General features: G+C 42.5%; 1 protein-coding gene across 2 annotated transcripts in view; it reads right to left on the bottom strand.

Annotated features, from left to right (window-relative positions):
• Positions 1–1099: 1099 nt before the first annotated feature.
• The window catches only part of PRR5 (proline rich 5), a 58096-nt gene continuing 31684 nt past the window's right edge, over positions 1100–27511 (bottom strand). For both annotated transcript variants that reach the window (XM_066319481.1, XM_066319480.1), the window contains 4 exons: positions 27342–27433; positions 25550–25690; positions 4973–5111; positions 1100–2233 (listed from right to left, as the gene is read on the bottom strand). In XM_066319481.1, the coding sequence (XP_066175578.1) occupies positions 1683–2233; positions 4973–5111; positions 25550–25690; positions 27342–27433 (923 nt within the window). In that variant the 3' untranslated portion in view covers positions 1100–1682. The remainder of the gene's footprint in view (positions 2234–4972; positions 5112–25549; positions 25691–27341; positions 27434–27511) is intronic.

Raw genomic sequence — 27511 nt, forward strand, 5'->3', positions numbered from 1 at the left:
CTGGAGTCACCTTCTCTGAGGGTATATTTTACCACACCTGCATTTCAGACAGTTGGTGTTTAGTTCTTCCTCACTGATTCTGCACCACATCTGTGTTCCCTGCCTGAGGTGGGGGAATTTTGAGTGTAGAAGCAATTATTTATCTCTGTCTAAGAGAAACTTCTAAGTATGATCTCACTTAAATGCTTACCTGTAGGGCAGGCTGCACAGCTAAACTTGCCAAACACGGAGAAGCAAAACAGGCACAAAACCCCTGCCTCATTTCTGGCCCTCAAATGGCTTCTGAGCTTCTCAAATCTCTGCATCACAGGGAGCCTGCACATCTCTCCAGCAGCTGAAACCTTGAGCAGGGAAGCAGGGTGGTGGCAGAAGACTGAGCTAACACACAGTGAGGCCAAAGGAAACTGAGTGTCAGAAGCAGAGCTTTGAGTCTAGAAACATAATCAAAGCCTGGGGAAGAGTGTGGCAAATGCTGGGGTCAGCACTGCAAGTACAGAGCAAAGCCGGACAGTCCCTGAGCAAAGCACCAGGCACTGCCCAGACCAAATACCAGTGTCTGCTGAGCAGCTCAGGAGAGATAACAACTGACTCCTTCCAACAAAGCACAGACACAAAATGGAGGGGCCTTCACTGCAAAACCCCCTGATCAAAACCGTATTGCATAGCAAGATTTCTGCTTCACCCTGGTATCACATGCATCAATCCTCTGCAAAACTACTGATCCAACTCTGGCACCACCACGTTACTGGGAGGGAGAATCAAAGAGCTGGGTGTGCTCAAGGTAAGAGGAGCTGCAAGGTTCAGACTGCCCAAAAACATAGCAGATGTATTATGGTGTTTCTACAAGAATATAAATATATAATGAGGATTTCCCCTGAGAGGCCATATTTTCATTTGTTTAGGAAACAAGGAAGTTGAATTATGATGGAATCTCTCCATACAACAGATGCTTCAGGAATTGACAGTAGAGATTTCCCAGAAGTGCCACATTCAGAGCAAATTGATACAGCCTTGAAAGCCAATTTCGAGACAACTGTCCCAGACACTGTTCCTGGCCAAGGAAACAGTGAAACAGAAAATGAGACACCAGGCATTGTGTGACATCAGGAAGCATATTTCTGTTTATTTGCCTTTCTTCAAGAACTCTAACTCACCATTAGGCAAAGGAGTGCATACAGGACGTACAAGAAAAAGATTAAAAGACTTCTTTATTATTGTATTCTGTGGCATGAAAGCCCACAGCCTTTTGTATTTGTTTGGTTTTAAAAGGGTATGTTTTTACTCTGGCTGAGGTGTTACAGTTCAGAGAAGAACCCATCATCTGCAGGAAATCTCTTTAGAAAATTAGAAGTGAGCACAGCTATTTGCTGAGCTGTTTTCCTGAACACACACTGCCAGCTGCACTAATAGTACTTCACCAGACACTTGTGCATTTGTGAACCCTTACGTTTATAAAGAAACAGGAAATCTATCTGCAGGGTGACAGGGATCGGGGAAAGTGGTTGGAGTTGCTTCCCCCTCAGCAGATTCCCAGCTGCTAAAAACTCATGTTTGCTCAGTACAGCTATGATGACCTGGCAAAGGCTCTGCCCAGGCACAGACAGCTTGCCCATAGTCCGACTCACTGCCTTAGTAACTTTCATATATAATATTAAACCCTACAGTTTGTCTCCTAATATCCTTCACACGATGCTCTGTCTGTTCACATCCACATTGTAGGCTGATGAACTGGAACAGCCTCGGCCAAAATCAATGAAAATGCCTTCAGAATCAGAATCGATCGACTCCAAAATCTGATCCACTATGTTCTCAGGGCTGGAAGAGGGAACTGGAAGTAAGGAAGTGTCTCTGCCCAGCTCAAAAGACCTGTGTGGGTCGCCAATCGAGTGGAAGAGTCCTTTCTGTTGCTCAGCTGTGCCGAGCTTGCTGGAGCACTGCACTGACCCAGCGCTGGGCCTCTCCTGTTCTCCCGGCAGTGAGCTTTTCATGGTTGTCATGGAGCTCTTGGAACCGTTGTCCATGATGGTGGTGAGGTTGGAGTACCCCTGGAGCTCCAAGCAGGAGGTCATTTCCGAGACGGAGTGCCTCCGGATGCTGGTGCCGTTGGCTGCCATGCTTTCGGTCTCGTACTCGGCCACCGGCGTCAGCAGCGGGTTGTTGTAGCTCTTGGATCGCACCACGGGGTTCTTGGCAAGGATCTCACCCGACTTGGAGCGCCTGAAGAACCTCTTCTCTGCAAACAAAGACCTACAGTAACATCTGCACAGTCTCCCATTGTGCCACTAATAATTATGACTGTTCAAAAGAAATGTGAAGCCCTGAGTATTCGTAAGCTTTTCTTGAATGAAACTTTTCTAGAAGAAGACATTTTGCTGGTTTTGTAGATTCACAAGGCTTCAGATTTCCTAGATCTCTTTAGCATACTGAAGACCCCTAATCTATCTTTAAAAATAGTAACTGAGATTCCCTTATATTCACACTTCAGCAGCTGAAGTAAAGCAGTAAATACAGTGGGAGAGGTGATATACAGTTGTAAATACTTCCTTTAGACAAGAACAGAAAGTGCAATTCTGTTTGTTTTCAGGCTATAAAAGTAACTACTCATTTCTACTAGCTGAAATTTAACTTTTCTACCCATCCTGGGAAAACAAAGTTACTTCAAATTTGGAGCATGAGAATTGAGACAGGCAGTTTTTCTACTTATTCTGGGAAAACTTTCAAAGTATTGTTCAGAGACCACACCGGGAAGAGCACCAAGACTGTCTGAAAATGTTAACTAGAGGACAGTGCCCACAGAAACCTCTTTTTGGGGGAGCAAATCTGTATTCAGTCCAGCAGTGATTGCCTGAATGCTGTTAACCAAGTGGTAGTTTCTAAAAAAATAAGCAGCAGATGGCAGCAAGTGAGCACAGAGCTCCCTCTCTGGCAGTGGTTTAGCACTGGAGCGTCTTGGCAATGTGAATGAAATGACCATCACGAGCAAAACGACCACCACTCCAACTCTGTGCAGGTCTCAGTGCTCAGATTCACTTGTGCTATTAGAAAGTGGTGTGAATAATAGGTCTCACTTTTGAAGCTTTATTTCTGCTACTTTCACTTTGCCATCTTATGAAAGAGGCACAGCTGGAACAGGGGATCAAATTACCCTCTGGAAGTCAACCACAGCCACTGAAAATAAACTGACTGCTTTAAATCAGGATGCTGGTATATGTTCCCTGAAAACTCTGCAATTTCCTTTACATATTCCAATCTCTTAAAATTATGCTATTGTGAAATTATGTGCTTACCTGGACACAAATTTCAATCATATGCTGTACTACTAAAAAAGCCAATTTCTGTATTTAAGATTGTATTTTGCAGTTGTGTCTGCCTCAGTAGTGAATTGTCTGATCCAAGTTCATTTTTGGACTTTTTCTTTGTTAGGAGTTTGAGCTGGCAAGCAGAAAAGGTTCCTGGGGCTATGAAGTCTGGTCACAACATGCAACATGCTAACAAAATAGCTGAAGAGAATTAGATGCATTAGTTTAAAAGAAGCAGCCACTTACACACTCAGGTCCCTTGGATCCAGGTTCAGTGATTACAGCAAGACCCATTTCATGAGTATTGCTGCATCTACAACCCAGACTGCAGCAAGAGGAAGTGCTCAGCCCACCAAAACCTTCCTATCTTCTGCAGTCATGTAATAAGACATTTATTTACTAACATTTTGTTTCACTGGTGCTTTATTCTCTTTGGGCGCATTTTTTTGCTATCTTGACATACAAAAGTTTGCATTTAGAAAATGTCAATTTGGGGCTCCATTTAAATTAAAAAGGCTTGTGGCCTTTTAATGGCAAGCAGTGAATATGAAGTAGTAATCCTGAACCATTTTCCATAAATAAGCAGCCTCTGTTTATTCACATAAAACTAATTTGTTTCTTAAACAACTGCTGCAACACAACCATTTTGCCATTCAGCTTCAATGGAAAATCAACTACTTTATTGACCATTTCTGACAAGCAAACAGATTGAATTGACTACAGAGAAAATGCACAATTGAAGTTATATTCTCTTCTGTCTGCTCTGTTCGATCAGGCCATCCCAGTACTTAAAATAAAATACTCAGGTACTAACACATTTCCTTTTTCATTTATACTGGTAGTATCCCCCTGGTATTTTCAACAGATTGCATTACTATGTAGGATATTCCATCTTCATCCTGGCTTAATCTTGCCTTCACAGAAATCACCTAAGGCTTCAGCACTCCAAGAATCAGAAATTAAGCCGAAGGGAACTCAAGCTGCCACCAGGCCAGCCCGCAATTCCCCCTTGCTCCTTATGGATGCTGGTGCACATGATGGGTAAAAAGTGTCTCAGCAGTGAAGATTCAACAACCTCCAGAGGCAATTCATGTGAAATTAGAGACTTTTCTTTCTGTGTAATATTAATTCCTACTGTTACATGAGGCCCACACTGTATTTCTTATCTCCACTGGGAAGGAGAACAGCTTATTGCCTTCTACTCTGCAGAAGGCTCTTACATGCTTGAAGCCTTATGTGTTAGTCTTCTCTAGGAAAAATCCCTACTCTCTTCCCTAATTTTAACAGCCTTGTATGAGCTTTGTGTACTAATGAACACTAATGAAAATGAACCACTGAGTACTTTAGAAGTGGCTTCTTGCTTCTTCCTCTCACTGTCTATAAAGCATCCTGTGTTAAAGCTCTCTTGTTAAAAGGTAGAATGGAAATGCTAAACACATTCTAGATTAATTTTACTGATTTCTATTACTCTTATGATGATCTGTTTTCACCTTTTGCCACTGCAAGTTTCACTGTGACTCTACACCTTGCAAAGAATCTATGGTCTTAGAAAAGAAGCCTGATGTACTTATGTAAGCACTGGCAGTCACCCCTTGTGCAGTCCTGGCCCTGTATGGAGCAGGGTTTTGGGAAGTCCTCTGTGCTGTGCCAAGCAGAGTCTGTGCTGTTCTTACCCAAGATACAGGCAGAGTGTGTGAAGGGTCCGTCGCTGGAATACAGACCGTACGTGCCCAGGTAAGGAGAAACGACTTTCTGGATCAGGGATTCCAATTTCAAATAATCTTCAGTCACACCTTTTGACTCATGAACTCCCTGAAAAAGAGGAAATACACAAGATGAGCACTGCCCCCCACAATCACAAGCTCTCCTGGCTCACCAGGGCAACCAGAGAAGAATGAGCATTTTCACTGAGTGAAAGCAAAGGTGTCCTGCAATGTGATCCTGGTTTGCTGATACAGCTGATTCCTCTTCTGTAAAGTCAAGAGATGTGAATCAGACCAGAGCTACTTCCAGGACATTTAAATCCAGGAAAGTGCATCCTACTCAGTGCACAGCATTCAGGGAAGGATAGAGGACATGATCTGTGAAGAGGAATTAAAAACATCCCTGAACTTTTTGCTATTGCAATGTTGCAGTGACTTCCTGAATGATAGCATCTGGTACCACAGGGTGTCACTGCCATCTCAGCAATACCAACAGCATTAAGAAAAAGGTGAAACAGAGACCCTCAGGAATTTTTCTTCAGGATATTTTCAACAACCTATTGAACAACCAATTCAACAAATATCTTCAGGATATTTTCAATTTAAGTATTTACAGTAAAGAAGCTTGTTCTCTTTCCTCATCCCTCCCCTGGCACCTATCATTTTCCAGGCAAAAGTCACATTACAATTAGCAAGGTAATAGTCACCCACAGGCAAAATGTTTAGCCTTTAGCTGTTAACTCTGCACTTCCACCCACAAGCAGACTTGTCAGGCTGCAGAGGTGACAAAAACCTTGCAGAGTTGTATCCTCCCTTCAGCTAACAGCTGCAGGGTGTGTGCTCCTGCATTGTCTGAGCAGAGCCCTGTACACTCATGAGTAGGATACCTCTTGCAATACAGAGCAAATTCACATTTTCCACCTGCTCGATACATCATGGCACAGAGTTAAGATCCTAGATGCCATACTCAGCAAGAACTCTGCCAGAATCCAGACAATTTTGTGATGTGTTCCTGAGTTATTATAAAAGAAACTCATTGAGATGAAAGCCTCTGGTGGGCAATATAAAGATCAGATGAGTAGAATTGCAACACTTCAGCATGGGAAAAGATCCTGACGTTCAGGATGTGTTCATAGCTCAGTACGACTCACCAGCCAGAGTCTAGGGTGGCTCTCCAATGTGTTTCTGAATGGCTGACTCCATCCCTTGGCTGCTGCACTGCCTCAGTGCTGCCTTTTTTCACTTGATAAAAGTTCATGAATGGAAAATGAATAATGGCCAACAGGGAATTCGAATCTGGACAGAATTTGAATTTGGATGGAATTTGAATTCCAGTTCAGCAGCTTTTAAATAACAAATAACAATCTTCGGTGATGTGCTATGTTCTGAAAAACTTTGGGACAGCCATAAATACAAATCTGAACACAAAGTCATATCCAGTGGATCCAAAAGCTTGCAAGCATCAAAGGAACAGCAGAATCAGCCCACAGCTATACCACCAGGCAAAAATAACACTGGAGTAATTCAGAAGACTTAATGAAGGTGCATGTCTTATTTCCAAGTCATTACCTATTGAGATCTGTTCCAGGGTTTCTTGCTGGGATTTAGCCAAGTGCTCAGAAAGGCAACATGCCTGCTACCCTACTACACATTCTCCCATCATGATCACATCGACCAATAGCCAGAGCTTAGGACATCCCACTCCAGGCTCCCACACTAAATACCTCTGGAACTGGTCTCCTAAACACAACGTACATGAGTGGCAGAAGGCAGTGATATTTAGCATTGCTCATGCCCAGGCTTTGCTGTAGAGTATTACTTATTTTTCTACCATTTTAGTATTTTTTATACTTGTGAAAGACAAGTAGCTAAATATCAGCTATGGAGAAAGAACCCTGTCATGTTCCACTGTGGGAAACTGTGAGTTCTTTTAAAAAATCAATGGTCTAGAATGAAATTAGGTCAACAGAGACAACCTTGTATCTGAGAACTGTTTATTGGTAACAAAAAACAACAACACAAGAAAAAACTGTCCTACTAAAGAGTGCTAGCAAAGATGGAGGAGGAGGAAGGAAAATGGAAAAGGAATGGGGGGACAAGGAGAGGGAGAGAGGGCAAGTGGGCATCACCAGCAGCAGGACCTTTCTCCATCAGAGTGGAGAAGGCTCTCTGGGCAGTGCAGTGTCTGCTGCTGTCCCATGTGAGAGATAAAATGGTTGCCAGGCAAACCCTCCCCAGAGACAAGGCTTTCCCCCATCTTCTTCTAGTTGTCTCCTGCATGTGGTACACGTGCACCCTCTCCGCCACACGCCTCTGACAACCAGCGTGGAGACACATCAAAACTCAATTGGCTCCTCACAAACCCCAGTAATTAGTAACTAGGGTCACACTGCCCACAAAACTACTCCTGCCATCAGCAGAACTGACTAAAGGAAGTGTCCTTGCCTAGTGGCACCTCAACACTGATTTCCTATCAGCCTTCAGGTCTGAAGAGTTCTCTTGGTTGGCTGTTGTATGTTCTGATGAACTCCTCAAAAGCTAGAGCTATACAGCTCTGCATGGACTACTGCTCTTGCAGGGATACAAGGACACTTCCAGCAACTCTGCTGGGCTGGGACAGGCTGCTGTGGTAAGCTGAGATGATAGAGACTTGACCCCCAAGTTACAGCCACTGGGATAACTCTCCATCATGGGGCCAGGGCGCTGTGCAGGGCACAGACTCACCTGATCCCCACCACTGCTCTCCTGCAGCTGCTGCACCTGGAGAGCCCACTGGCTTTCTGCTCCTGAGAAACACCTTTCTCTCAAAAGCCCAACTCCCTCACCGCCTGCATCAGCTTCTTCTTCAGTCTTGCACTCAACCTTTATTTCTGCTCTCTGAAAACAGTGCTAATCTCCACCTCTTTTTCATTTCAGCATCTTTTAGCTGCCACCTTTGAAGTGAAGAGGCCACTGAATTCTACAATTACAGTGTAAAACCACTCAGTATTGACACAGCCTGCTATTAGTTTTAATCCTCAGCTCTGCACTTCAAGGGATTCTTTTAAAAACATACTGAAAACCTGTAAAATATGTGGTGTTCATGAGCCAATGCTGACTTCTGCTTTGTGGCTTGGCACAAACATTCTCCATCACCTTGTGACATCCTTCCTGCATTGACCATTGTTCAAAGCTTTCCTGCAGATGCCCAATGGAGCAATCCCCTTAAACCTTTTACCTGCTGTGGAGCTTCTGTCACAGCAGGAGTATAACAGAGTGCAGATCCTGTCCTGACCCTGCAAAACAGTGGTTTTCCTGCATTCCTTTCTGCTGTACTACTCAAAGACAAGCATCTTCTAGGCCTCTATTTTACCAAATACAAGTACATCCCAAAGTTCAGCATGGACAATTCCAGCTTTCCCAATCTAAACTTTCCATATGGTTTAATGACACAGTCACTTATTTATGAATCACCCCAGCCCAGGTAGCCTAGAGAAGTGTCTTCTGGCTCAGTGCAAGCTTTAGGAGCCTGAAGAAGCTTGTTTTGATTTAGATGCCAGGCCCAAGGGTGCATTTCCATTCCTGTCTCCCTACCAAAGGTTTCTATCCCATCCCCTGTGCCACATGTGCAATGAACTGTCTGTGTAACACCAAATTCAGTAGAAAGGCACTTGTGGTAGAAGTTTAGGAGGAAAGTGTAGTTATTTTAAATGTTTCATATACCTGTATGTAAAGATAGTTAAATAGATAGGTAAGTATGTATAGACATCTGTACAACCACCTGCATCAATGCCTATATGAAGTAATTTTTAGACCCTTCCCCAAATTCATAAGTTATCTGTGTTTATAAAGGCATACAAAATGAGCTTTAGAGTTAAGCCAACTTGGATGGTTATTTGTGTTGCAACAGTTTCTGAAAACATGATGACAGGACTTAAAAGTCACCAGTAAAATAACAAAAATAATAAATTATTTTCCTGTTATTTTGGCAGCTTATGCTTCTTCTTGTACTTACTGTTCAATACCTTAGTAGTTCAGTATGCCACTACGAAGCAATAGAGCAAAAGTCATAAGGCTGACTGCTTAGCTTACAAGAAGCTCTATCACAATTTGGAGAAAAAAAGAAAACTTGGAGCATTATCAGTAAAACAGATATTCTACCAGTATCTTTAATGCAATATTTGCTCAGCAGACCTGCAAAAACTCGCTTTAAAAGATAACTGTGACCTTTCATGAACCCAATCTCATTTTAGCAGAAGTTTCATGCTTCTCTGTGAGATGTATCTATTAAATTCCTTTCAAAGGTCTTGCCTGACCTATTTATTTTGCAATTGAGGGCCAAAACAGCTCAATATCAAATATCTGAGAGCATCTTAGTACTTTTGGAAGTGGAACTGCTGGATCAAATCCTCACATTGGTCAGGCTGTTTCAAAATGCAACAAGAGTCACCTCATTATGTCTCCATTTGGAAGGGATTATAATGTAATATTATGACATGAGTCTTCCCTACTCTGAAGGCATGGGGGTAATGGGGATTTGAGTCCTGAATATGTAACTACTGTTGCAAATGGAATACATCTATCGAGAACAGAGACATGTATTACTGCAAGAAATACAGTACCCAAGTCCCAAACTTCATTAACTTTAATTAAATGGTTTTGAAATCAAAAATTTTCTATAGTAGTTCAAATGCATTAAAAGGGCCCTATGCATGACTAGTTTTGATATATAAACATGCAAGCACTCCCAGAAGGGCCACATCCTTAAAGACTACAGGTTATTTATGTGCCTACTTTATGAAGACACTGCCCCGTCTGCTGAACCAGCCACGTGCATGGGTCCCACTGCTATGCTTGACTGTGGCACTGGAATAAAGCTTTTCTTGTGTTTAGGAACAAAACTCCTTAAGTCAAATTCACAATCATTCCAGCAAGTATGGATGCACCAAACTGTTCAGGTTTCCATCCCTGTTAATTCTGTAAATTAACCACAAACTCCTACTGAGCTTTTGAAGGGCACAAGGGCTTCTTGTGAAAGCACAAAGGAAAGAATAAATGAGTGAACAGGTATCTTCAGAAGAATAGGTGGGGATTTGTACCTAAGCACATAAGGCCACAGCCTCCTTTTTCAATATGTCCAATCAGAATCAGAGAATGGTTTGGGTTGGAAGGGACCCTTATCTCCTCCCATCCCCTGCAGGGACACCTTCCACTACATCAGGTTGTTCCAAACCCCATCCAAACTGGCCTTGAACACTTCCACAGATGGGACAGCCACAGCTTCTCTGGGCAGCCTGTGCCAGGATCTCACCACGGTAACCGGGAAGAATTTCTTCTGTATACAGGATTTCTTTAAGCTTGAAAGTCCTAAAGTGGAGACCACCTCAGGCAAGCATTTAAGGATGTAAAGAGTCCTTCTCAAAGATAACCTTAAAATATGTTCAGTGTTCATTACTTTAACCTTTTATATGCTGTTCACCAAATATGGAGTGTTTTGAAGATCTTTTTAATGAACATAAATTTTAACAAAAAATACTGCTAAGCCATTATTAACATTGTATCTAGGCACAGGCTACCTGACTTGTAATGCTGCCAGAAACATAAACTCTATTTTGATACCATTTGTCACAATTTTTCTTTAAATAAATAAAACTTTTAAAATCATCAAATGTCCTTGCTTTATTTTGTCATGACAACAAAATAAGCACAATCACAAGTCTGTACTTCTGTTTCCTATTACATTAATTTTTCCCACCCTGTTCTTCCCCCAAAGCAGTGAACATGAAGGAAAGTAACCCAACTTGATGGAGGATACAAACCTGCCTGCAGCCTCTGTACTTCTGCAACTGCATTGCACCAGGCTCTTTATTCACCATTATAACAGAAATACTTTATTTTTTTTGTTTTAAAAAAGAAACCTAACATTTCACCAGACAGTATCAGCACTTCCAAGTGACTGTAAACCAGGCTGCCCAAGCCCAGCCCACTGGGGTGGTGCTCTGACTGTGAGTTGCAAAGGCAATCCAGAAATTAATCCCCTGCCTTACGCCACTTCTCACCTGGTCTGGGCTACTTCCTTTCCTCAGGCTCTGGTAAGAAACCCAGACATGAAGCAACCCCCAAAGACAATGACAGACATGAAAAACTATTTAGGCTGTTGAAAGTTTGGGTATGTATCATTAGACAGCTTGACTAAATTAGGATACAGAATTTTAGGCTTCCCACACTCTTCTGAGCAGAGGTAGGGTGTGTTATGTTCCTGTTTCATGGAAACCTGGCACATGGCAGAATGGGAGTTGGGTTTCTGCATCCTTTTCTGCTTATTCTGCTCTCTTCTTAACCCCAAAACAGGATGTGAAGCTGCAGATCTCCTTTTTACCTGTATTAGGGAGCAAAGAGGTGGCAAATCCCCACCATTAATAGCCTGCACAGACAGATCAATAATGAAATACAACTGTATTGGGTTTGCATGGCCTGGTTTTGGTAGCAGGGGGATTTCAGGGGTGGCTTCTGTGAGAAGCTGCTCGAAGCTCCCTCCATGTGTGGCAGAGCCAATCCCTGGCATCTCCAAAGATGGACATGCCACTGGTCAAGGCTGGGACAATTAGAAATGGTGGTGAAGCTTCTCTGATAACATATTTAGGAAGAAAGGAAAAACTGAAAGGCCATTGCACAGTTGTAATTGCAGCCAGAGAAGAGCAGGGTGAGAATATGTGAGGCCACAACTGTGCAGACACCGAGGTCAGTGAGGAAGGAGGGGGTGGAGGTGTTCCAGGCACTGGAGCTGGCATTCCCCTGCAGCCCCTGGTGCAGCCCATGGTGAGGCAGCTGTGCCCCTGCAGCCCATGGAGATCCGTGGGGATGAGGGATCCACCTGCAGCCCATGGAGGAGGCCCATGGCAGAGCAGGGGGATCCCTGAGAGGAGGCTGTGACCCCGTGGGAGGTCTGTGGAAGAGGAGCCCACGCTGGAGCAGCCTGTCCCTGAAGGACTGTACCCATGGTGGGGTGACCCAGGCTGCAGCAGTTTGATGGGGACTTTAACCCACAGGATGGACTGACAGTGCAGCAGTTTGCAGGGATCTGTTGCCTGTGAGATGGAGTCATGTTGGAGAAGCTCATGGAGAACTGTCTCCTGTGGGAGGCACCCCACCGTCCTTTCCCTGAGTAGTGGGAGAAATGGTGATGAACTGACCATAACCCCCATTTCCTGTCTCCCTTCGCCACTGGGGTAGGAGATAGAGCTGGGAAGGAGAGGGGTGGGAGGAAGGTGTTTTTAAGGTTTTATGTTATTTCTCATTATCCTGCTCTGATTTTGTTAGCCATAAGTTCAATTAATATCTCTAATTAGACTCTCTTTTGCCTGTGACAGTATTTGATGAGTGATCTCTCCTGGTCCTGATCTCAGCCCTTTTTTGTATTTCCTCTCCCCTGTCCAGGTGAGTGATAAGAGAGGCCTTGGTGGGTGCCTGGCATCCAACACACTACATGGGAGCCTGCTCCTGGATCATGGAGCAGCTTCTGCCCCACTGCTCTGGGAATTACAGCCTGTTCACAAGTACTTGCTAGCACAGCAGTATGTAGAACAAGATGAAATTTTCTTCTAAAGTATTTCTGGTGGCCACCAGCAGAAGAATGGTATATTCATCACCCCATCCAACTGCCTTGGAATCTTGGCAATTAGTGGATTACACTGATGGAAAAATTATTTACCCTAAAAATCTTGCAATGTACCAGACCAGAGAACTAAGCATAGAACACCCAACAGCTGGAGTGCAAAGAGCTACACTTAAAGCTATCACATCCTCTGGCCATCAGGCACACCTCAAAGGGATGTCTTAAATATGGCAAGAGACCAGAAACAAGCCTGGTTGCTGTCTGTTCTTGCTACCCAGCTCCTTTTCACTGATGTTTGACTTACATAATTTCACTTCAGGGCCTTAGCTGGACCTCCACCTGGCCATCACACTCTCATACCTGATCCCTTTCATTTTAATCCTTTGCTTCATTCCTTTGACATCTGCTGTTTCATAATACCCCACATCCATCCCAAACTCCTTTTTCAGTCTATCGGCAAGCAAGGAATCTGCTGAGCTCCTCTGCTACATCACCTTTACCAGAGCCTGCTTCAGTTCTGGCTGGACAGCTGCACACACGTTGCCTCAAGTGACTCCTGACTCATCTGTGTATGAAAGTCACCATAAACAACTATTAAACACCCAATCTGCTTTTCATTGACCAGCAGTAACTCAGTGTTTCACTGAGCACTTACAAAAGGTCACAGTCCTGTGTTTTCCAGTTCTGATTAATAGTACCCACCACCTATAACACCTAGAAATGACAGTACTGCTCAGTTGCTTTTCACTCCTCTCTTTAGCATAGATTATTGAAAGACCATTTACCTAATAAATTCTAAATTGAAAAGTATCTCTAGTATCTAAAGGTACCCTAAAAATTAGATACAATGGAAGAACTATTTCATGCCCACCTGAAACTAGTGGATGTGCTAAATGACTGGTCATTGACTAAAAGCTGGAGCACTCACCTTGAGCTTTAAAACTTCAGCTGATCAGCATGTGTACATGAGTAAGTATTGGTGCAAAGGACTGTCTTCTGCTTCAACTGACAAACTGCTGGATAGCTTTTAAATGAAAAATAAAAAAAAGAATAACATAAAACATAAATAAAATCTGTGTTCCTCCAGACCCAGGGGAACAAACAAACCAGACCTTCTGGACCCAAGCCCCAGGCCCTGCCAGTAACAGACACAGCACTAAGAGACACACAGCATGTCTTGGTGCTTTAGCTACCAACTTCTGAACTCAGGAAAGAAATGAGGAAAAGGGAAACTTCTGGATTATTTAACCAAGTCCTTTCAGCAATGATCACTCTTGGTGACTTAATGGAACAGAAGAGCAAAGTCCTCTGCCCACAGACAGGAAGTGACTCTGTATGGTTCAGCTCATGGCCACACTCCGGACCTCATCTGCTGGAGCATTCTCCATATGGGGACACCCTTGGTGGCTGGACTCACCCCTGTATACCAACAAAATGCTGAAACAGTCTTGTCCTGGTGCTATATAGAAGGAAACACTGCCAGAAATATTTACAGGGTCAGTTCTGAAAGCAAAGTTGAGGTCCTGCCCTCATATACTGCCTTGTCTTAACCACACAGGCAAACAGCTAAGAAATGTAACTATTTTCTGCCTAAAAGCAGCAGATTCCTTGGAGAAAAGGAAAACTCAATATGACAGAAAGAAACACTCAGGCAATGGTGATAATCTGACACATACCAGATAACAATCGTTGCCCAACCACTCCCAGAGAAAACCAAAATTAAAAGTCACAAGGCAGACACAGAATATCTGTTGTGTGTGTGGTGAAACCCCACAGAGTAGGGTGGCCAAAGCCCTGTATACACTGAATCATCTCACAATACTGCCAAATTTCCAAAACCCAGACCTTGACTTGATCAGCCTGTACTCGCGAGAAAAGGAAGTAAACATCTTTAGGGAACAAAGCACTGAAAAGTGATGCCTTGGGAAGGTTGACCTGGAACAGAGACTGGACAGAGCTAAGAGAATAAAGTAGATATTTATTGAAAGGCCTTTAAGGATACACCTGGGCAGCACAAGAGTCTGGCCAGGGCTACACCGAAGGTGACCTTGAAACGGTCACAAAATGACTGACCAGTCATGAGGTCCTGCACTTTTATGACTTTTGGTCTATTTGCATATTGGGATTTAATTTTCCAATTACAGCTTCAGGTTGTGAGAGCTCATCCTTCTTTTTTACCTCTTCAGTCCACCATTGTTTGTGCTTCTGGGCCTGAAAGTTGCCCTTGGTCTTCAGCAGGAAAAGGATTTGTTTTGTCTCCCTGGTCTGTGAAGAGAGCTGACTGACACTGAATGTGAGGCTCAGAACTACACACTAAGGCAGCACAGAATTTGAAAAACATGAAAGCTAAAACTTAAGGCATCAAAAGCAGAAGTATTTAACTGCAAGGAACAGATGCTGGCCAATCTTTGGCAAGCACATACACAGGCAGCTGTTGGCCATGAACTGGGTGGTAACAAGTTACTCACCAATTGGGATTGAATGCATGATTTTTGAAAACCATATAAATATCAGCTGTGAACAATAAAGATTGCTATTGCCACTTGAACCTTGGAGTGTTGCATCCGTCTCTACTGCAGCAGTTGTGAAATCACGTTATTCAGCCAACACTGCTGGTGGAGAATTGATAATGTGACTGCATTGCACACCCTGGTGACCACATAAACAGCAAGATGTGCTGCTTGGTGTAGTCAAAGAAGGAGCAGCAGCCTTGCTTGTGAGGCATTTGGAAACCAGTGCCCTTACAGGTCAGGACTACTTGTTATCTCACTTTGCATCACAACCCTCTGAAACCTGAGTAGCACAGACTAACCCTGCCTCAGGGCAGGCAAGAAATCACCATGGGGAGGAGCTGGGGACAAATGGGTCACTAGTCCTTGCCACACACACCACCAATACTATAGCATGTGCTCCCAGTTACACTGTGGGTCACATTCTGGATGGAAACCTGTAGTCCCCCATCTTCCTTAGAAGAGACAGATGCACATACTTTACAGCAAATCATCCAATTTCCACTGATCTTCCAGACAAAATCACACACAAACCTATGGCAGTGAAGTTACATTATGGTTTACTTGGCTGAGAAAAGGCCTCAAGAGTTCTTGCCAGGTATGTACAAATTTTGTTTGCTCTGCAGAACTGTTTCATTGTCTAAACCAACATATGCTCTGGAGGAGACCACAGTGGTTCTTGGAACAGCAAGTGTTGCCCAACAGCTGAAGCATTCCTCTAGTGCACAGCTGTTCAGGAGCTGCTGCTCTTACTCCACCACACAGCATCATCCTGGAAGTCTCCTGTTCACATGCCCTCCATCTTCAGTGTCCATGCACACCACTCCAAGGAAAAACTCAAAGATCTTGCTCTTACAGCCACTCCAGGAACTCACACACAAGCAGAAGGACATACTGGGCTTCCTCACCTCCAATGCCCTCCTTGTTCCCAGGATGTCAGTCCTGCAGAGTAAACCCCACAGTGTTACAAAAATTTATATAGCAGTATTGTACTACATTTGTGTAGCAACATCTGGCCTCCATTTACACGTGCAGTCAATGCAAACTGATGAGTAAACTCATGGAAGTATTAGATGTGATAATGGTTTCTTCTTAGCTTTTGCTAACTTGACACCAAGGGTAATGCACTACATAGAATCAGCCATGCAGTTTCAGACTTGAAAGTTAACTAAATTCAACATTTTCTTGCTAAAAGCAGGATAGCAGGAGAAATGCACAGGCGAAGAAAGGATATAGGGCATGCTCAGTGCAGGCTTTCTTGGAGGATATGCTGATGCTTCTAGCAAACGGGGATGTAAAACCTTGCTGCAGGGGACTTTGCAGTAGCCCTTAAGCATAAACAATCTGTGCTAGAAATTCAAGGACGAAGAGCATCAGTAATTGATAGAGTAACTACTTTCCAGAAATAAAGAACCAGCTTAGATACTTGGTGCCAAGGTTTAATTGAGATTAGGGTTGGGTTGGACTTGGTGATCTCAGAGGTCTCTTCCAACCTAACAATTCTGATCCTGACTCTACTGAACAGAGGAGAGGATGGATCTCTTTGGTACTTCTGCAAAGTGCTTTTCTTGTGTGGTTGTAGCATCCCTATTAAGGAGGTGTGTGAATGCAATGCTGAATCCTCCTGCATAGTGACCCTCAAAGACAGTATTTCCTGATGTTCAGAGGACCTCCCTTTGCTGCTGTTTGTGCTCAATGAGCACCACTGAGAAGAGTTTGGTTTAATCTTCTTTACATTCTCTCTTCAGGTATTTGCAACAATTGGTAAGATGCCTCTGAGACGTCTCTTCTCCAGACTGAACAGCCCCAGCTCTCTCAGTCTTTCCTCACAATCTTTCCTCTTGTCCCTTTACCACCTTCACAGTGCTTTGTTGGACTCTCTCAAGGAGGTCCATGTGTCTCCTGCCCTGAGGAGCCCAGAGCTGCACACAGCACTCCAGGTGTGTCCTCACAAGTGCAGAGCAGAGGGGCAGCATCACCTCCCTGACCTGCCTACAGTACTTTGTCTAACACAGCCCAGGATACCACTGGCCTTCCTCGCAGCCAGGGCACACTGCTGGCACATGTTCTACTAGCTCCAACAGGGCTCAGCATTTCTGGAGGACTCTACATCTGAGAGCTTCAAGTCCCATACAAGTGCTGAGTAAACTCGCTGTGAGGGATTACAAGATCAACTGATCCATTTTGGAGAGACATCTGGGTAATGAAATGCATCCAAGTAACTGGGAGCAAGGGACAAAGACTGAGAGTTTAATGTACCTGCTTCTGGCCATGTTTGTCAGGCTAGAAAACTTCGGGTACTTCCTCCTAGGTTTCCTTGATGACTCATGCTACTTTCATCCCAAACAAACAACTCTTGACATTTTTTCCGTTAGGTAATAGATTCAAAACAGAATCCAAACTGCTTCAAGCAAGGACTAAGTTTTGCTTTGATGAAGCCTGTGTTGACTAAGCTGACCTGATCTGCTGGAAGTCTGTGTGCCCCCTTCCCCGTGGGGGTTCCTCTGCCACAGTCCAAAGGCAAAACAAGAAAATGTGCCTGGGCTGGGAAGAAACAGAAGTCACACCTTTGCAGACTGGAACAAGCTGGAAAAATGTAGTCTGCCCTCTGAGAGAGCTCTTTGAACCCAATGGAGGGAGCTGAGAATTCACAGTAGACTCACTTTTGGGAAACCTCTCAGACTGTATTATGTGTGTTTGTGAACAGGTATTACCTCTGGTGGAACAAAGTGAGAAAAGCAGGACTTGTACATCACACATTCTTATAGGCTCCAAGTCAGAATAACCCCTGTTAGGTTAATAACTTTATACCAATTTACAACCACAGGAAGCTGTGCCCTGTGCATTACATGTTCATTCCTAGGCATTGGTATCCTTTTTGCATAGGCTGGACAGATGCAACTGCATAATTCATGGCTGTATTGTTACGAGCACTGGATAGCGTTGCCTCACATTATTTTTTCCTCTCTTCATTTTATCCTAAAGCCCTGGCATATTAGTAAAGCCTGTACCTCTTGCTTTTCTCATAGCAACAGCAGTCACAGGAGAGAGATGCAGAGGAGCTTGCTATTGCCACATTGAGAGAAGCCAGCACTTCAGACCCCTGTTATTGCCTCAGAAAGGTCTTGTAATATTCACTTTAATCTCCAGCAAGTGCTAAATTATGTCAATGTCAGTGTGAGAAGCTGCTCTGTCTCTTCCTTCCTTTCACTGGTGGCACTGAGGCACAGACAAAAGATCAGGAAGACAAAACACCCAGCCATGGTTTGTGTTCAGCTGCTGAGGTTTTCAAATGGTGTGCCTGCACAAGGATAGGCAGCAATGATTTTTCTTTCCAGAAAGAACCAAATACTAAAAGCAGGCTAGTCTTTGCCTGACCTACAGATACCCAATGTCCTATGTTTCTTTAAACTGTCATTAAACATTTTATATGGGACTGCAAAAGAAAAACCAGAAGGTAAGGACCAGTAAAAGATAATAAATAATTGAAAGTAAGGAAGTAACTTTGAGGCTTTAAATACAGTGCTTAGGATTCTGCAGAAGCTGAACAGTCAGTTCACTAATTAAGACCCAACGAAAATAACAGGATACATTTCTTCCTTTTATAGGTTTAGGGCTAGAGGTTGTCCAATTCCCACCTAAGTGACTCGCCTGGGCACAGGCCAGAGCAGTCAAATAAGCTCCTGTGACTTTCCAACAACTGAACAAATAAATCAACACAAAGATGAGTGTATCTGAAGAGCTGTTCATGGAATACATTTCAGCTGGACCTGGTTTATCTGCATTCACAAATGCTTCAGGACTGTCACATTACACTCACAGGCAAATACACACACTCATGGAAATGCATGTGCAGCCCCATGCAGAGATCACATGAGTTGCCAAATAATAAGATCTGATGTTTAATGCCCAAGAGAATAAATCTTCTCATTTTTTTTAGTCTCCCTCCTGAAGTTGTTGCTGATCTGTACACTTTGGGCTCACCTAACATTGCTGGGGAATTGATGACTTTTAAGTCTGAGCATTCAAGGCTTTTACCCAGTCTTGGGTGTTTTCTCATTTATTTTAAGAAAATCCATCTTACATTTATTTTCAGGCAGCTACTCAAACAGAAGAAGGATGGCATAGCCCTCCCTCAGTGCATCCAGACTGTTTTGAAGAGACATCCAAGTAAAGCTTTTGAAGATCCACAAACATTAACTTGACTGCTGTAACCCACTTGTGAAGATTTCTGACATTGCCTTTCAGTCACACTCCCCTTTTAAATCATTAATGAGCATCCTCCAAGATGCTTCACCCTTCCAAGGTGACTGAATCTATTCCAAGAATTTTCCTCTCTTCTGAAATACACTTGAATAGACTGAGCAGACATGTCAGCTGCGCCTTCTGGATTTTTTAAAATTTTTGCTATTTCTGGTAGCAACACCATTTTCATCACCAGTACTCATCCCTGTGAGCCAGAAAGCAGCATATCACCTGTCTACCCTGACACTTTGCAATTACTCTTGAGAAGGCTGAGCTTCCATCAATCCCGGAAGACATAAATTTAGGAGTCCAGGAGCCTGGAAGACTGGGCCTGAGGCAGCCCTCCTGGCTTGTTGCAAAAGCTTTGTGGAAAGCAGCACATTTCTACATTAACAGTTTAATTCCAATAAAAGAAGTCTTTGCGAATTCAAAATACTTGGAAAGTAACTGATTGGATCTAGAGCCAATACCCTTTCTCAGCAACCCAGTGTGTGGAGAAAGCAAACAAATACCAGCATTCAAAATCTGAGTTCACAGCCAGTGCACTCCCAAAACACAAACAGGCTGTGGATTAGGATTAGTCATCAGGAGTGGCTCTGAAGGCCTGACTTTCCCTTGTCCATCACCTGGCTAAGGACGTGGCAACTCCACACTCCGGCAAAATTCAGCAGTATTCAGAATTCTTACAACAACCAGAGCCACAGGCAATGGAAACCAACAGATACCCTGATCTACCTCTTGGCAATATGACTGCTACTGAAACAAAATTTGGTTTTTTTCCCCTCAGTGCTGACTAGTGCTTTAATTTAACCCACATAGTATCCCACAGCCATCTCCAGGGAGCAAGTCTTCTCCTTGCTTCTGTTTTAAACATTATCAACATGGCTATATGTACAACCACTTTCTAGAGCTTTTCAGGCAACTATTGCCCAATTCCACCTCTATTACTCAAGGGCTTCAGCAGAGCTGCATTAACTTCATACAGCCTAGACATCTTTACCTTTTAATTGCTTGTAATAATTAGGTAGTGGCAAGTTAGTGAATTTCACAGTACGTGTCACATATCACCCTGTCACATAGTTGTTTCTTCTGCGGCTGCAACAAAACTAAGGGTAAAACAGAGAAATTACTGATAGAAGGCAATTAACAGTGTCTACTCACCATGGGAGAAAAGATGCCTCCAAGAGACTCATTCCATCATTCCCCTATCTTTAGTACATTACACCAAATTAGCCTTTTTATTTTTGGAAGAAACACACCACAAAGCAGATGCCCTTTGCAGAAGTCCCTATGCCACCAGTGTAGGTCACCATACTGTACACATGGGCTGCTGATTCTGGCACTGGCAACCACAGACCAGGAGAGGAAAAGCTTGGGGATGGGAACTTGGTGGTATGCCAGAGAAGGCAGCTCCACACCTTTCACAACTCATTCTCTTCTCAGTGCACCTTCTACAGAGAAGGTTGAAGGTGAGACATTTTACATAATTTATTTTGATCACCCTGTTAGCTTAAGTGGAACACGTCTTCCCGTAATAATAAAATTCTATAGCATACAGAGAGAAACAGAGGCAAGCACCAAAACCCCAGGAATCACTCCCATGGGAAAATAAAATTCAGTTAGGGAGGAAAAGAGTCAGAAGGCAACATATGGGAAGATAAAAGGTGAGAATGCAGCCAGCAAGATGATGGGAGAGGAAACTGTGAAGAAGAGAGAGAGAGCTGGTTTTGGAGAGTACTTGATTTGAAAAGAAAATCTCTTTTTAGGAGGCAATAATTTCCAGTATCCTTAGAAAGAGTGTCCACATGCGTGCAGAACTATTGAGGTCTGTGGTACAGAAGCACAGGCCGTGTTGGAGTTATTACTGAACAAGGCCCTGCCAGTCAGGAATGGTTAGGAGCAACCACCACTGCTCCCCAACCTCTGTCCCTAGAGACACAACAATATAAGAAACCCCAAATCAAATATGACAGGTACTCCTCATCAGATGCTACGCCTTGTTAAAAATCCCAGCAATACAAATTCATTCCAGGATAACAAACCTGTGTCAATTTAACTACTACAAACTGCACTTGCTGACAGAGGCAATACATAAACCAGAAAAAGAGAGAATATTGCACAGAAACAAATCTATCTACAAAATACTGTGAAGTGTGAATTGTGAGGGCCAGATTCTCCGTTTTGCATGTGTGAACACAAAGCAACAGAGGGCTCTTCCCTTTGTGTCCTGGCTGCAAGATTTCTTACCTGACTCTTTATGGGGCTGATGCAAACAGCACAAACAGACTGCCCTTTCACCAGGAAGGAAAAAAAACATCCAAATTTATACACAACCCAGAGAAAGCATAGGTTTTTGATATGGTGATTTATATTTAAGTAAGGTCTACAATACATTTATGTATTGGTTTCCTCTTTTTGTGTCTTCTAAACCAGGAACTCAGAAAAAGGTAAAGAGAAACTAAAAGCATGTGGAAACCTCACACCCACACCACTTTGTTCAACCTATGCTTCAGGTCTAAGACACTTAGTAAGAAAACCTCCCACTTGTGAAAACCTGTGGCCATGAAGAATTGACTGCAACTGTCATCACAGTGTTACAGTACCTCTACAGCTGCAGCTTTCTGATAGCAAAGGTTTTGTTTTTAACCACTATGCTGTCCTTAGTTTGATGTGTGGCTGCTGAGATGGGAAAACAGCACTCCCTGCATTTCACTTTCAGATCTTGCAATGTACTTTTCCACTCCTCTAAAGTGGAAGGAACTTTGCAGAAATAACAAAAAGGTCACACTGGGCAGCTTTATGTATTTATTTTGTCTTCCTTAACAGAGAGAGACAACAGGCAAGGGAGTTCAAGTGAGGCACAGAGAGCCAAAGAGGAAACCACAGGTTTTATTGTTTTCCTCAGAGCTTCTATTTAGTGAGGCCTCATCCCCCAGCATGAGATGTTTTATGAGATGTTTTATGAGGCCTCCTCCCTCAGCACAACAGATACTGTGTTGTGGTCTTCTCAGTTTTTCAAATATGTCACGTCACCCTGAGAGATTCTGTGAATTCAAATAATCCTGATGTTAACTGAAAGATGCAGATGAACACTCTTATTCTTCTTCTCTTTCAGCTTTCTCAGACCTCAGGAGAGATACCTGGAGACAAGATGCTCCAGTTTCAGCAGCCAGGGTAATCTTTGACAACATACTTTGGGAAGCAAGTCAGATAGTGGTAGTTTTGCTCTTTGGTTCAGAAAGTTCTTTCCTAAACTCTTCCTCTGTTTCCTCCCTTCCAGTACCCTCATTTAACCCAAAATGAGCTCCTGTGGATCATTCTGTGCTGAAAAGCAGTTTTACTTCTTTTACTTCCTTCACCCATAACTCTGCTCTTGAACTCCCTGCAACTTCAACAGGAGCATCCTGAAGGCACTTTAGCTTTTGCTGCCTGTGAGCAGCCACAGAGGATTAACATTTCAGTTTGTGCTTTGTAACTGAGTCAGGCTATGCTAGCAACTCAGTTTGAGTGATAAAAGGCCCTTCTTCCAAGCTGTGATAAAATTACCACTGACTGACAGAACAGGAATATCATTCCTCCCAGAGTTCTCTCTTTCCTGAAAGATTGCTGGTTTGTAATTACACCAGGTTATAGCACTGGTGAGAAGTAGCTCTACTGAACTGAAGAACCCAAGCATAATAACTAACCTGAGGATTGATCTCTGCTCCTTTAAATGGAGCACTCTTTAAAAATTTTCCCTTTCTGTCCAATAAGGAAAGTGTTTTCTCCCTACACCATGAGAAGCCAAAACATAATACCAGATCCACCCTGCATTAGGTGCCAAAGGTCTGCCACTTTAATCCAGTCTAACAGAACAGAGTGGTGCATTTCAACCTCTGACATTGTAACTGCTGTCTGAAAGAACTTGAGCTATTCCTTAACAACATCACACAGCTGCATGAGGCTGTCAAGGGCAGATATAGGAAATCTCAGCACTAAGTTCAACACCTCATCCAGAGCCAACATCACTGTCATCATCTTCTATCCATGGGAGTCTGCTCCAGTCACCAAGTTCCTTATGGAAGAAGTATTCACAGTGGACACAAATCAGGATTAGACAACATGCCCATCAAGACATCATCTCGCAGTCCCGGAAATCAAACCCCATAAGATTTTGGATGGCTGAATTGCTCTCTTCCAACCCTATTAACAAATGAAGTTCAACTAAATTGAGAAAATTCCATCGTGTCACTGATGTATAAAATTTGCTTTTGTTTAACATGACATTTGAGTTCAGAAAAAAGTCTTTGCTCTGAATTCCAACTACTGACTAACACCACTAAGTATGTAAATACCTAATTGCCAGATTTTCTTCTGATCTTTTCCCACAATTCCCATTAGATTTTAAACCACAAGATTAGCAAAGCTATTGCTGAGAAAAGGCTTTCACCATCCCCACCACACAACCATAGGGCCAAGCATGCAGAAATAAACACCCAGGGGCAAATTCCCTCTCACTTGGTTATTGATTTCCATGAACAGCTTTGCAACAAGAGTGGATTTGACCCTTTGCCCTAAACAGGCATCCACAGTGTTAACACTTTGGGCTGCTGAAAAAAGCAGATTTGCAAAGAAAAAATCAGGATGTTACTCAGTTGCCAGCTCACCACTGAATCCATTCAAAGCCAGATCCTGCACACAGCCAACACAGACTTCCTAAAGTATTCCCAAAAATCCTGCAGACCTGTTAGCAACAATGCTGCTGAAGCCTGATTTAGAACGGGCAGTTTACCTCACACCTAAGAACATTTCTTTTGCAATGGTTCTGTCTCCTGTGGAGTCTCTGGTGTCTGCTAAAGCAGCTGGGCTCATGGTTCATGGAATGTGAATTCCTTGATGCATCATTACACATTTAAGCCCGTCCTCCAGCCTTTCCCTGAGGTTCCTCTCCTCTCTCCAGAGGAAAGCTTCCATGAGGCTCCCATAGTGCTGTCATTGTGTCACAATCAGCCAGCAGTTTCAAGAAGCTTCTGGAAAGTGGGGGCTATGAGAAGGGAGACAAGACCAAGTAGATATTCCTGTATGATAAGGATTTTTTTCTGATTAGGTTAAACTCACCATTAAACACTCCAACAAATGGACACTGAGATGGCTGAGGTATCACTGATTTCACTGAGAGGTGAAATCCCACTTCTTGACCCAGGAGACAGAATCTTACTCCTTTCCTCCATTTTCAAATTTGGCCTCATTAGATTATCCTACTCTTCAAAACAATTTCAGATACAGAACTAATTCATACTGTGATGAAGAGCAAAGAAACATTTATAAAAAAATCAGAAGCCATGAAAATCTCAATTTCCTCACCCTTTTAAAACCCACCCTTGGTTCTCTCTTTCCCTTCTGCCTCATTCCTTTTATCCACATCATACCGCATGTTTTTCTTTAATTAAGCAAATAGAAATATCTTAAAATTGCCTCTTGCCTGGAATTCCTCATTTTGTTTCTCCTACTACTACACACACACAGGAAAAGATCTAACCCTGAAGGAAAATACCCGTATCTGGTTGTAATGTCCTTGTTTCACCAATTTTGATAGAATTTGGTTCCAGTGATCAAATATGACCATGATGCACCCACTGTTGTATTCACAACTGTATATTCACTTTGATTCCTATTCCAGATGTGAAGCTTCATATCCTGAACTGCTAATGCAGCAACACACAGCATCTAATGGAAATAATGTCATCACCACACACTTGTCAGCTTGCAAAACTTCATGCTTTAAGGCCTAGTTGCAAATCACCCCTACTTTTAGATATTAGGATGTTTAGATATTAGATAGTTAAATTATTACATTACAAGTATTACATTATTTTATTACACCAGTACATGTCACATTATTTATTATTATATTATTAGATATTCTATACTATATGACATATATATGACATACACGATATGACTCTATATTAATATAGAGTATATGGTTATTATTATTATTATACTCTTGGGTAATTTAGATATTAGGTTAATAAGAGTTTTTAGACAGTAGACATTAGGATATTTAGATACTAGAATATTAGGATTTACATATTATGACCACAGGAGCACAGAAGCTCTAGCATTCTGGGTAAGAAGTTTTCAATGAATGAGCAAAACCAGAGACTGTTTAAGAAGACTTCAGCAATGCAGAAAGACAGGCTGAGAAAAGCAATTTACCTGAAGTATTAACAGCATCTGAATAATAGATGGTGGAACTCTGGCTCTGGAACGGGATAAGGCATCTTCCAATTTTATATTGAGGGTAATTATATTCCTAAAATGCAGAAGAGCCAATTGCCGAACCGAGGGCTCCTTTCCCTTGGGAACACAAAGAAAGAAAGACAGATTATGAGCAGTGTGAAAATGAGTTTCAAAATCCTCTGCTCAAATTCCTCCCTCCACTCCTGAGGGATTACAGGAATGGTAAACCTAAATGAAACACAAAGGAAACATGACAAAGGACAGAGAACAGCTCTCAAGTCTGCACAGTAAATATGATTTATTTGGCAGTAATGAACTCTACAGATGGTGACTCTGACTCTATGTGCAGAGGATGAAGGGTTGGGGTGGGATGAGAGCTGGACAACATATGAGTGTTTTGTATTTTAACAGTACATCACAAATTAAATGTATCATAAGTTTAAAAAAAAAGGCAGGGTTGCAGATTGGTTGAATTTCCATTGTTTTGTAAGATTTTGAGCACTCCCTGTTTATTGTCTTCATATTTGGCAGGAATGCTGGCTCAGCCCACCTCTGGATCCTCCTCTCTATACAGTCTCAAGAGACTTCACTTGAGGCAGGAGCAGAGCTGAAGTTTCACATTGTATTTTCAAAGCAATGTGTTATCAAAATATTTTCAAAGGCCTCAGAAGCACAACAGAGAAGAGGGCTGTTCGGTGCAATTTTCAAAAACAACCCAATGAGTTCTAATTTAGTCAAGTGCTTCACATAAAAAGGTTTAGAGCCTACCTATATCTCTAAGTGTCCAAATATCTTGGATTTAAATTACAGGGCACTTAGAACAATCTCCCCTTATGTTCTAGTATGTTTTTAATAACATCTTATTTCTATTGTTTTAGAGTTTCTACTGGTGACACAAGTGATTGGGTGAAGTAGCACTGTTATGTTTCTTGAGCTCTTCCCTTTCAGAATAAAATCCAGTGTAAAATAGCAGCTTTTCCTTGAATTCATACTTCATACCTGTAACTGTCTGAAGATGCAAATGGCAATATTGGTAACTTTTGGGCAATCATTTTAGGCATAAAGTCCACTTGAAAGAATGGGAGAAGGTTTCTAAAGTTTCCCCAGATATATTCAGGCATCAAATTCCCAATAAAATCTGTAGGCATCTATAAGCAACTGCAAAGATCCCTTGCACCTGTCTGGTACAGATTTCCTTGAGACTTCAGTGATAAACAATACTCTCTGGCTATCACTGCATTAGAAGATCAAGTGTCTATTGTGTGTTTAAAATTACTAGAGCCAAAATCTGTGCTAGATCTAAACTGGTCAAACTCCATTGACTTTTGCTGTCCACTTACCATAGCATAGAATTTGATCTCAGAAATACAATTCCTTTTCAAAAGCAGAGATACTTCAAAGACAAAATTCACATTGCAGAGAAGGAAATGCATATATTTAAATCAACACAACTGCACTTGTTTCACTGTGCAACACTTCAGTTTATCTTTCATAACCTTTTTTGACTTTTAGTGTGATTGGCAGATGAACTAACCAGCCCTCCCTGCACTCCACTTTTGTTTTCAAAGCTCCCCTTCATCTTTTCCACCCAAGCACTTCAAACCATTTGTCAAAGTAACTTATTTGCATGACATGAATAAACAGAACAGCTGCACTGGGAGGTTGATCCAAGGAGAGAGAATTAAGGATTGCATCAATCTGCTGATGAACCTGTAAAGTTGCTTTTTCCAGTTTTTCAAGATTCTATGATAATAGAGTATTTTTTCACCTGCACAGGATAGAAAATTGCCTGCAGCATGGGCAGGACATCACTGAAGAAAAAATCCCATGTTTCAGCTAAGGTATCCAGTAGTTTCTGCCCTGCAAAAACACAAAATAAACTAGTGAAGGGTTTTGGTTGTCATCAGCTAGCTGCAAAAAGTAAAACATGCAGGAAAC

Source organism: Sylvia atricapilla, chromosome 5, assembly GCF_009819655.1.
Source record: "Sylvia atricapilla isolate bSylAtr1 chromosome 5, bSylAtr1.pri, whole genome shotgun sequence".
Classification (NCBI taxonomy): domain Eukaryota; kingdom Metazoa; phylum Chordata; class Aves; order Passeriformes; family Sylviidae; genus Sylvia; species Sylvia atricapilla.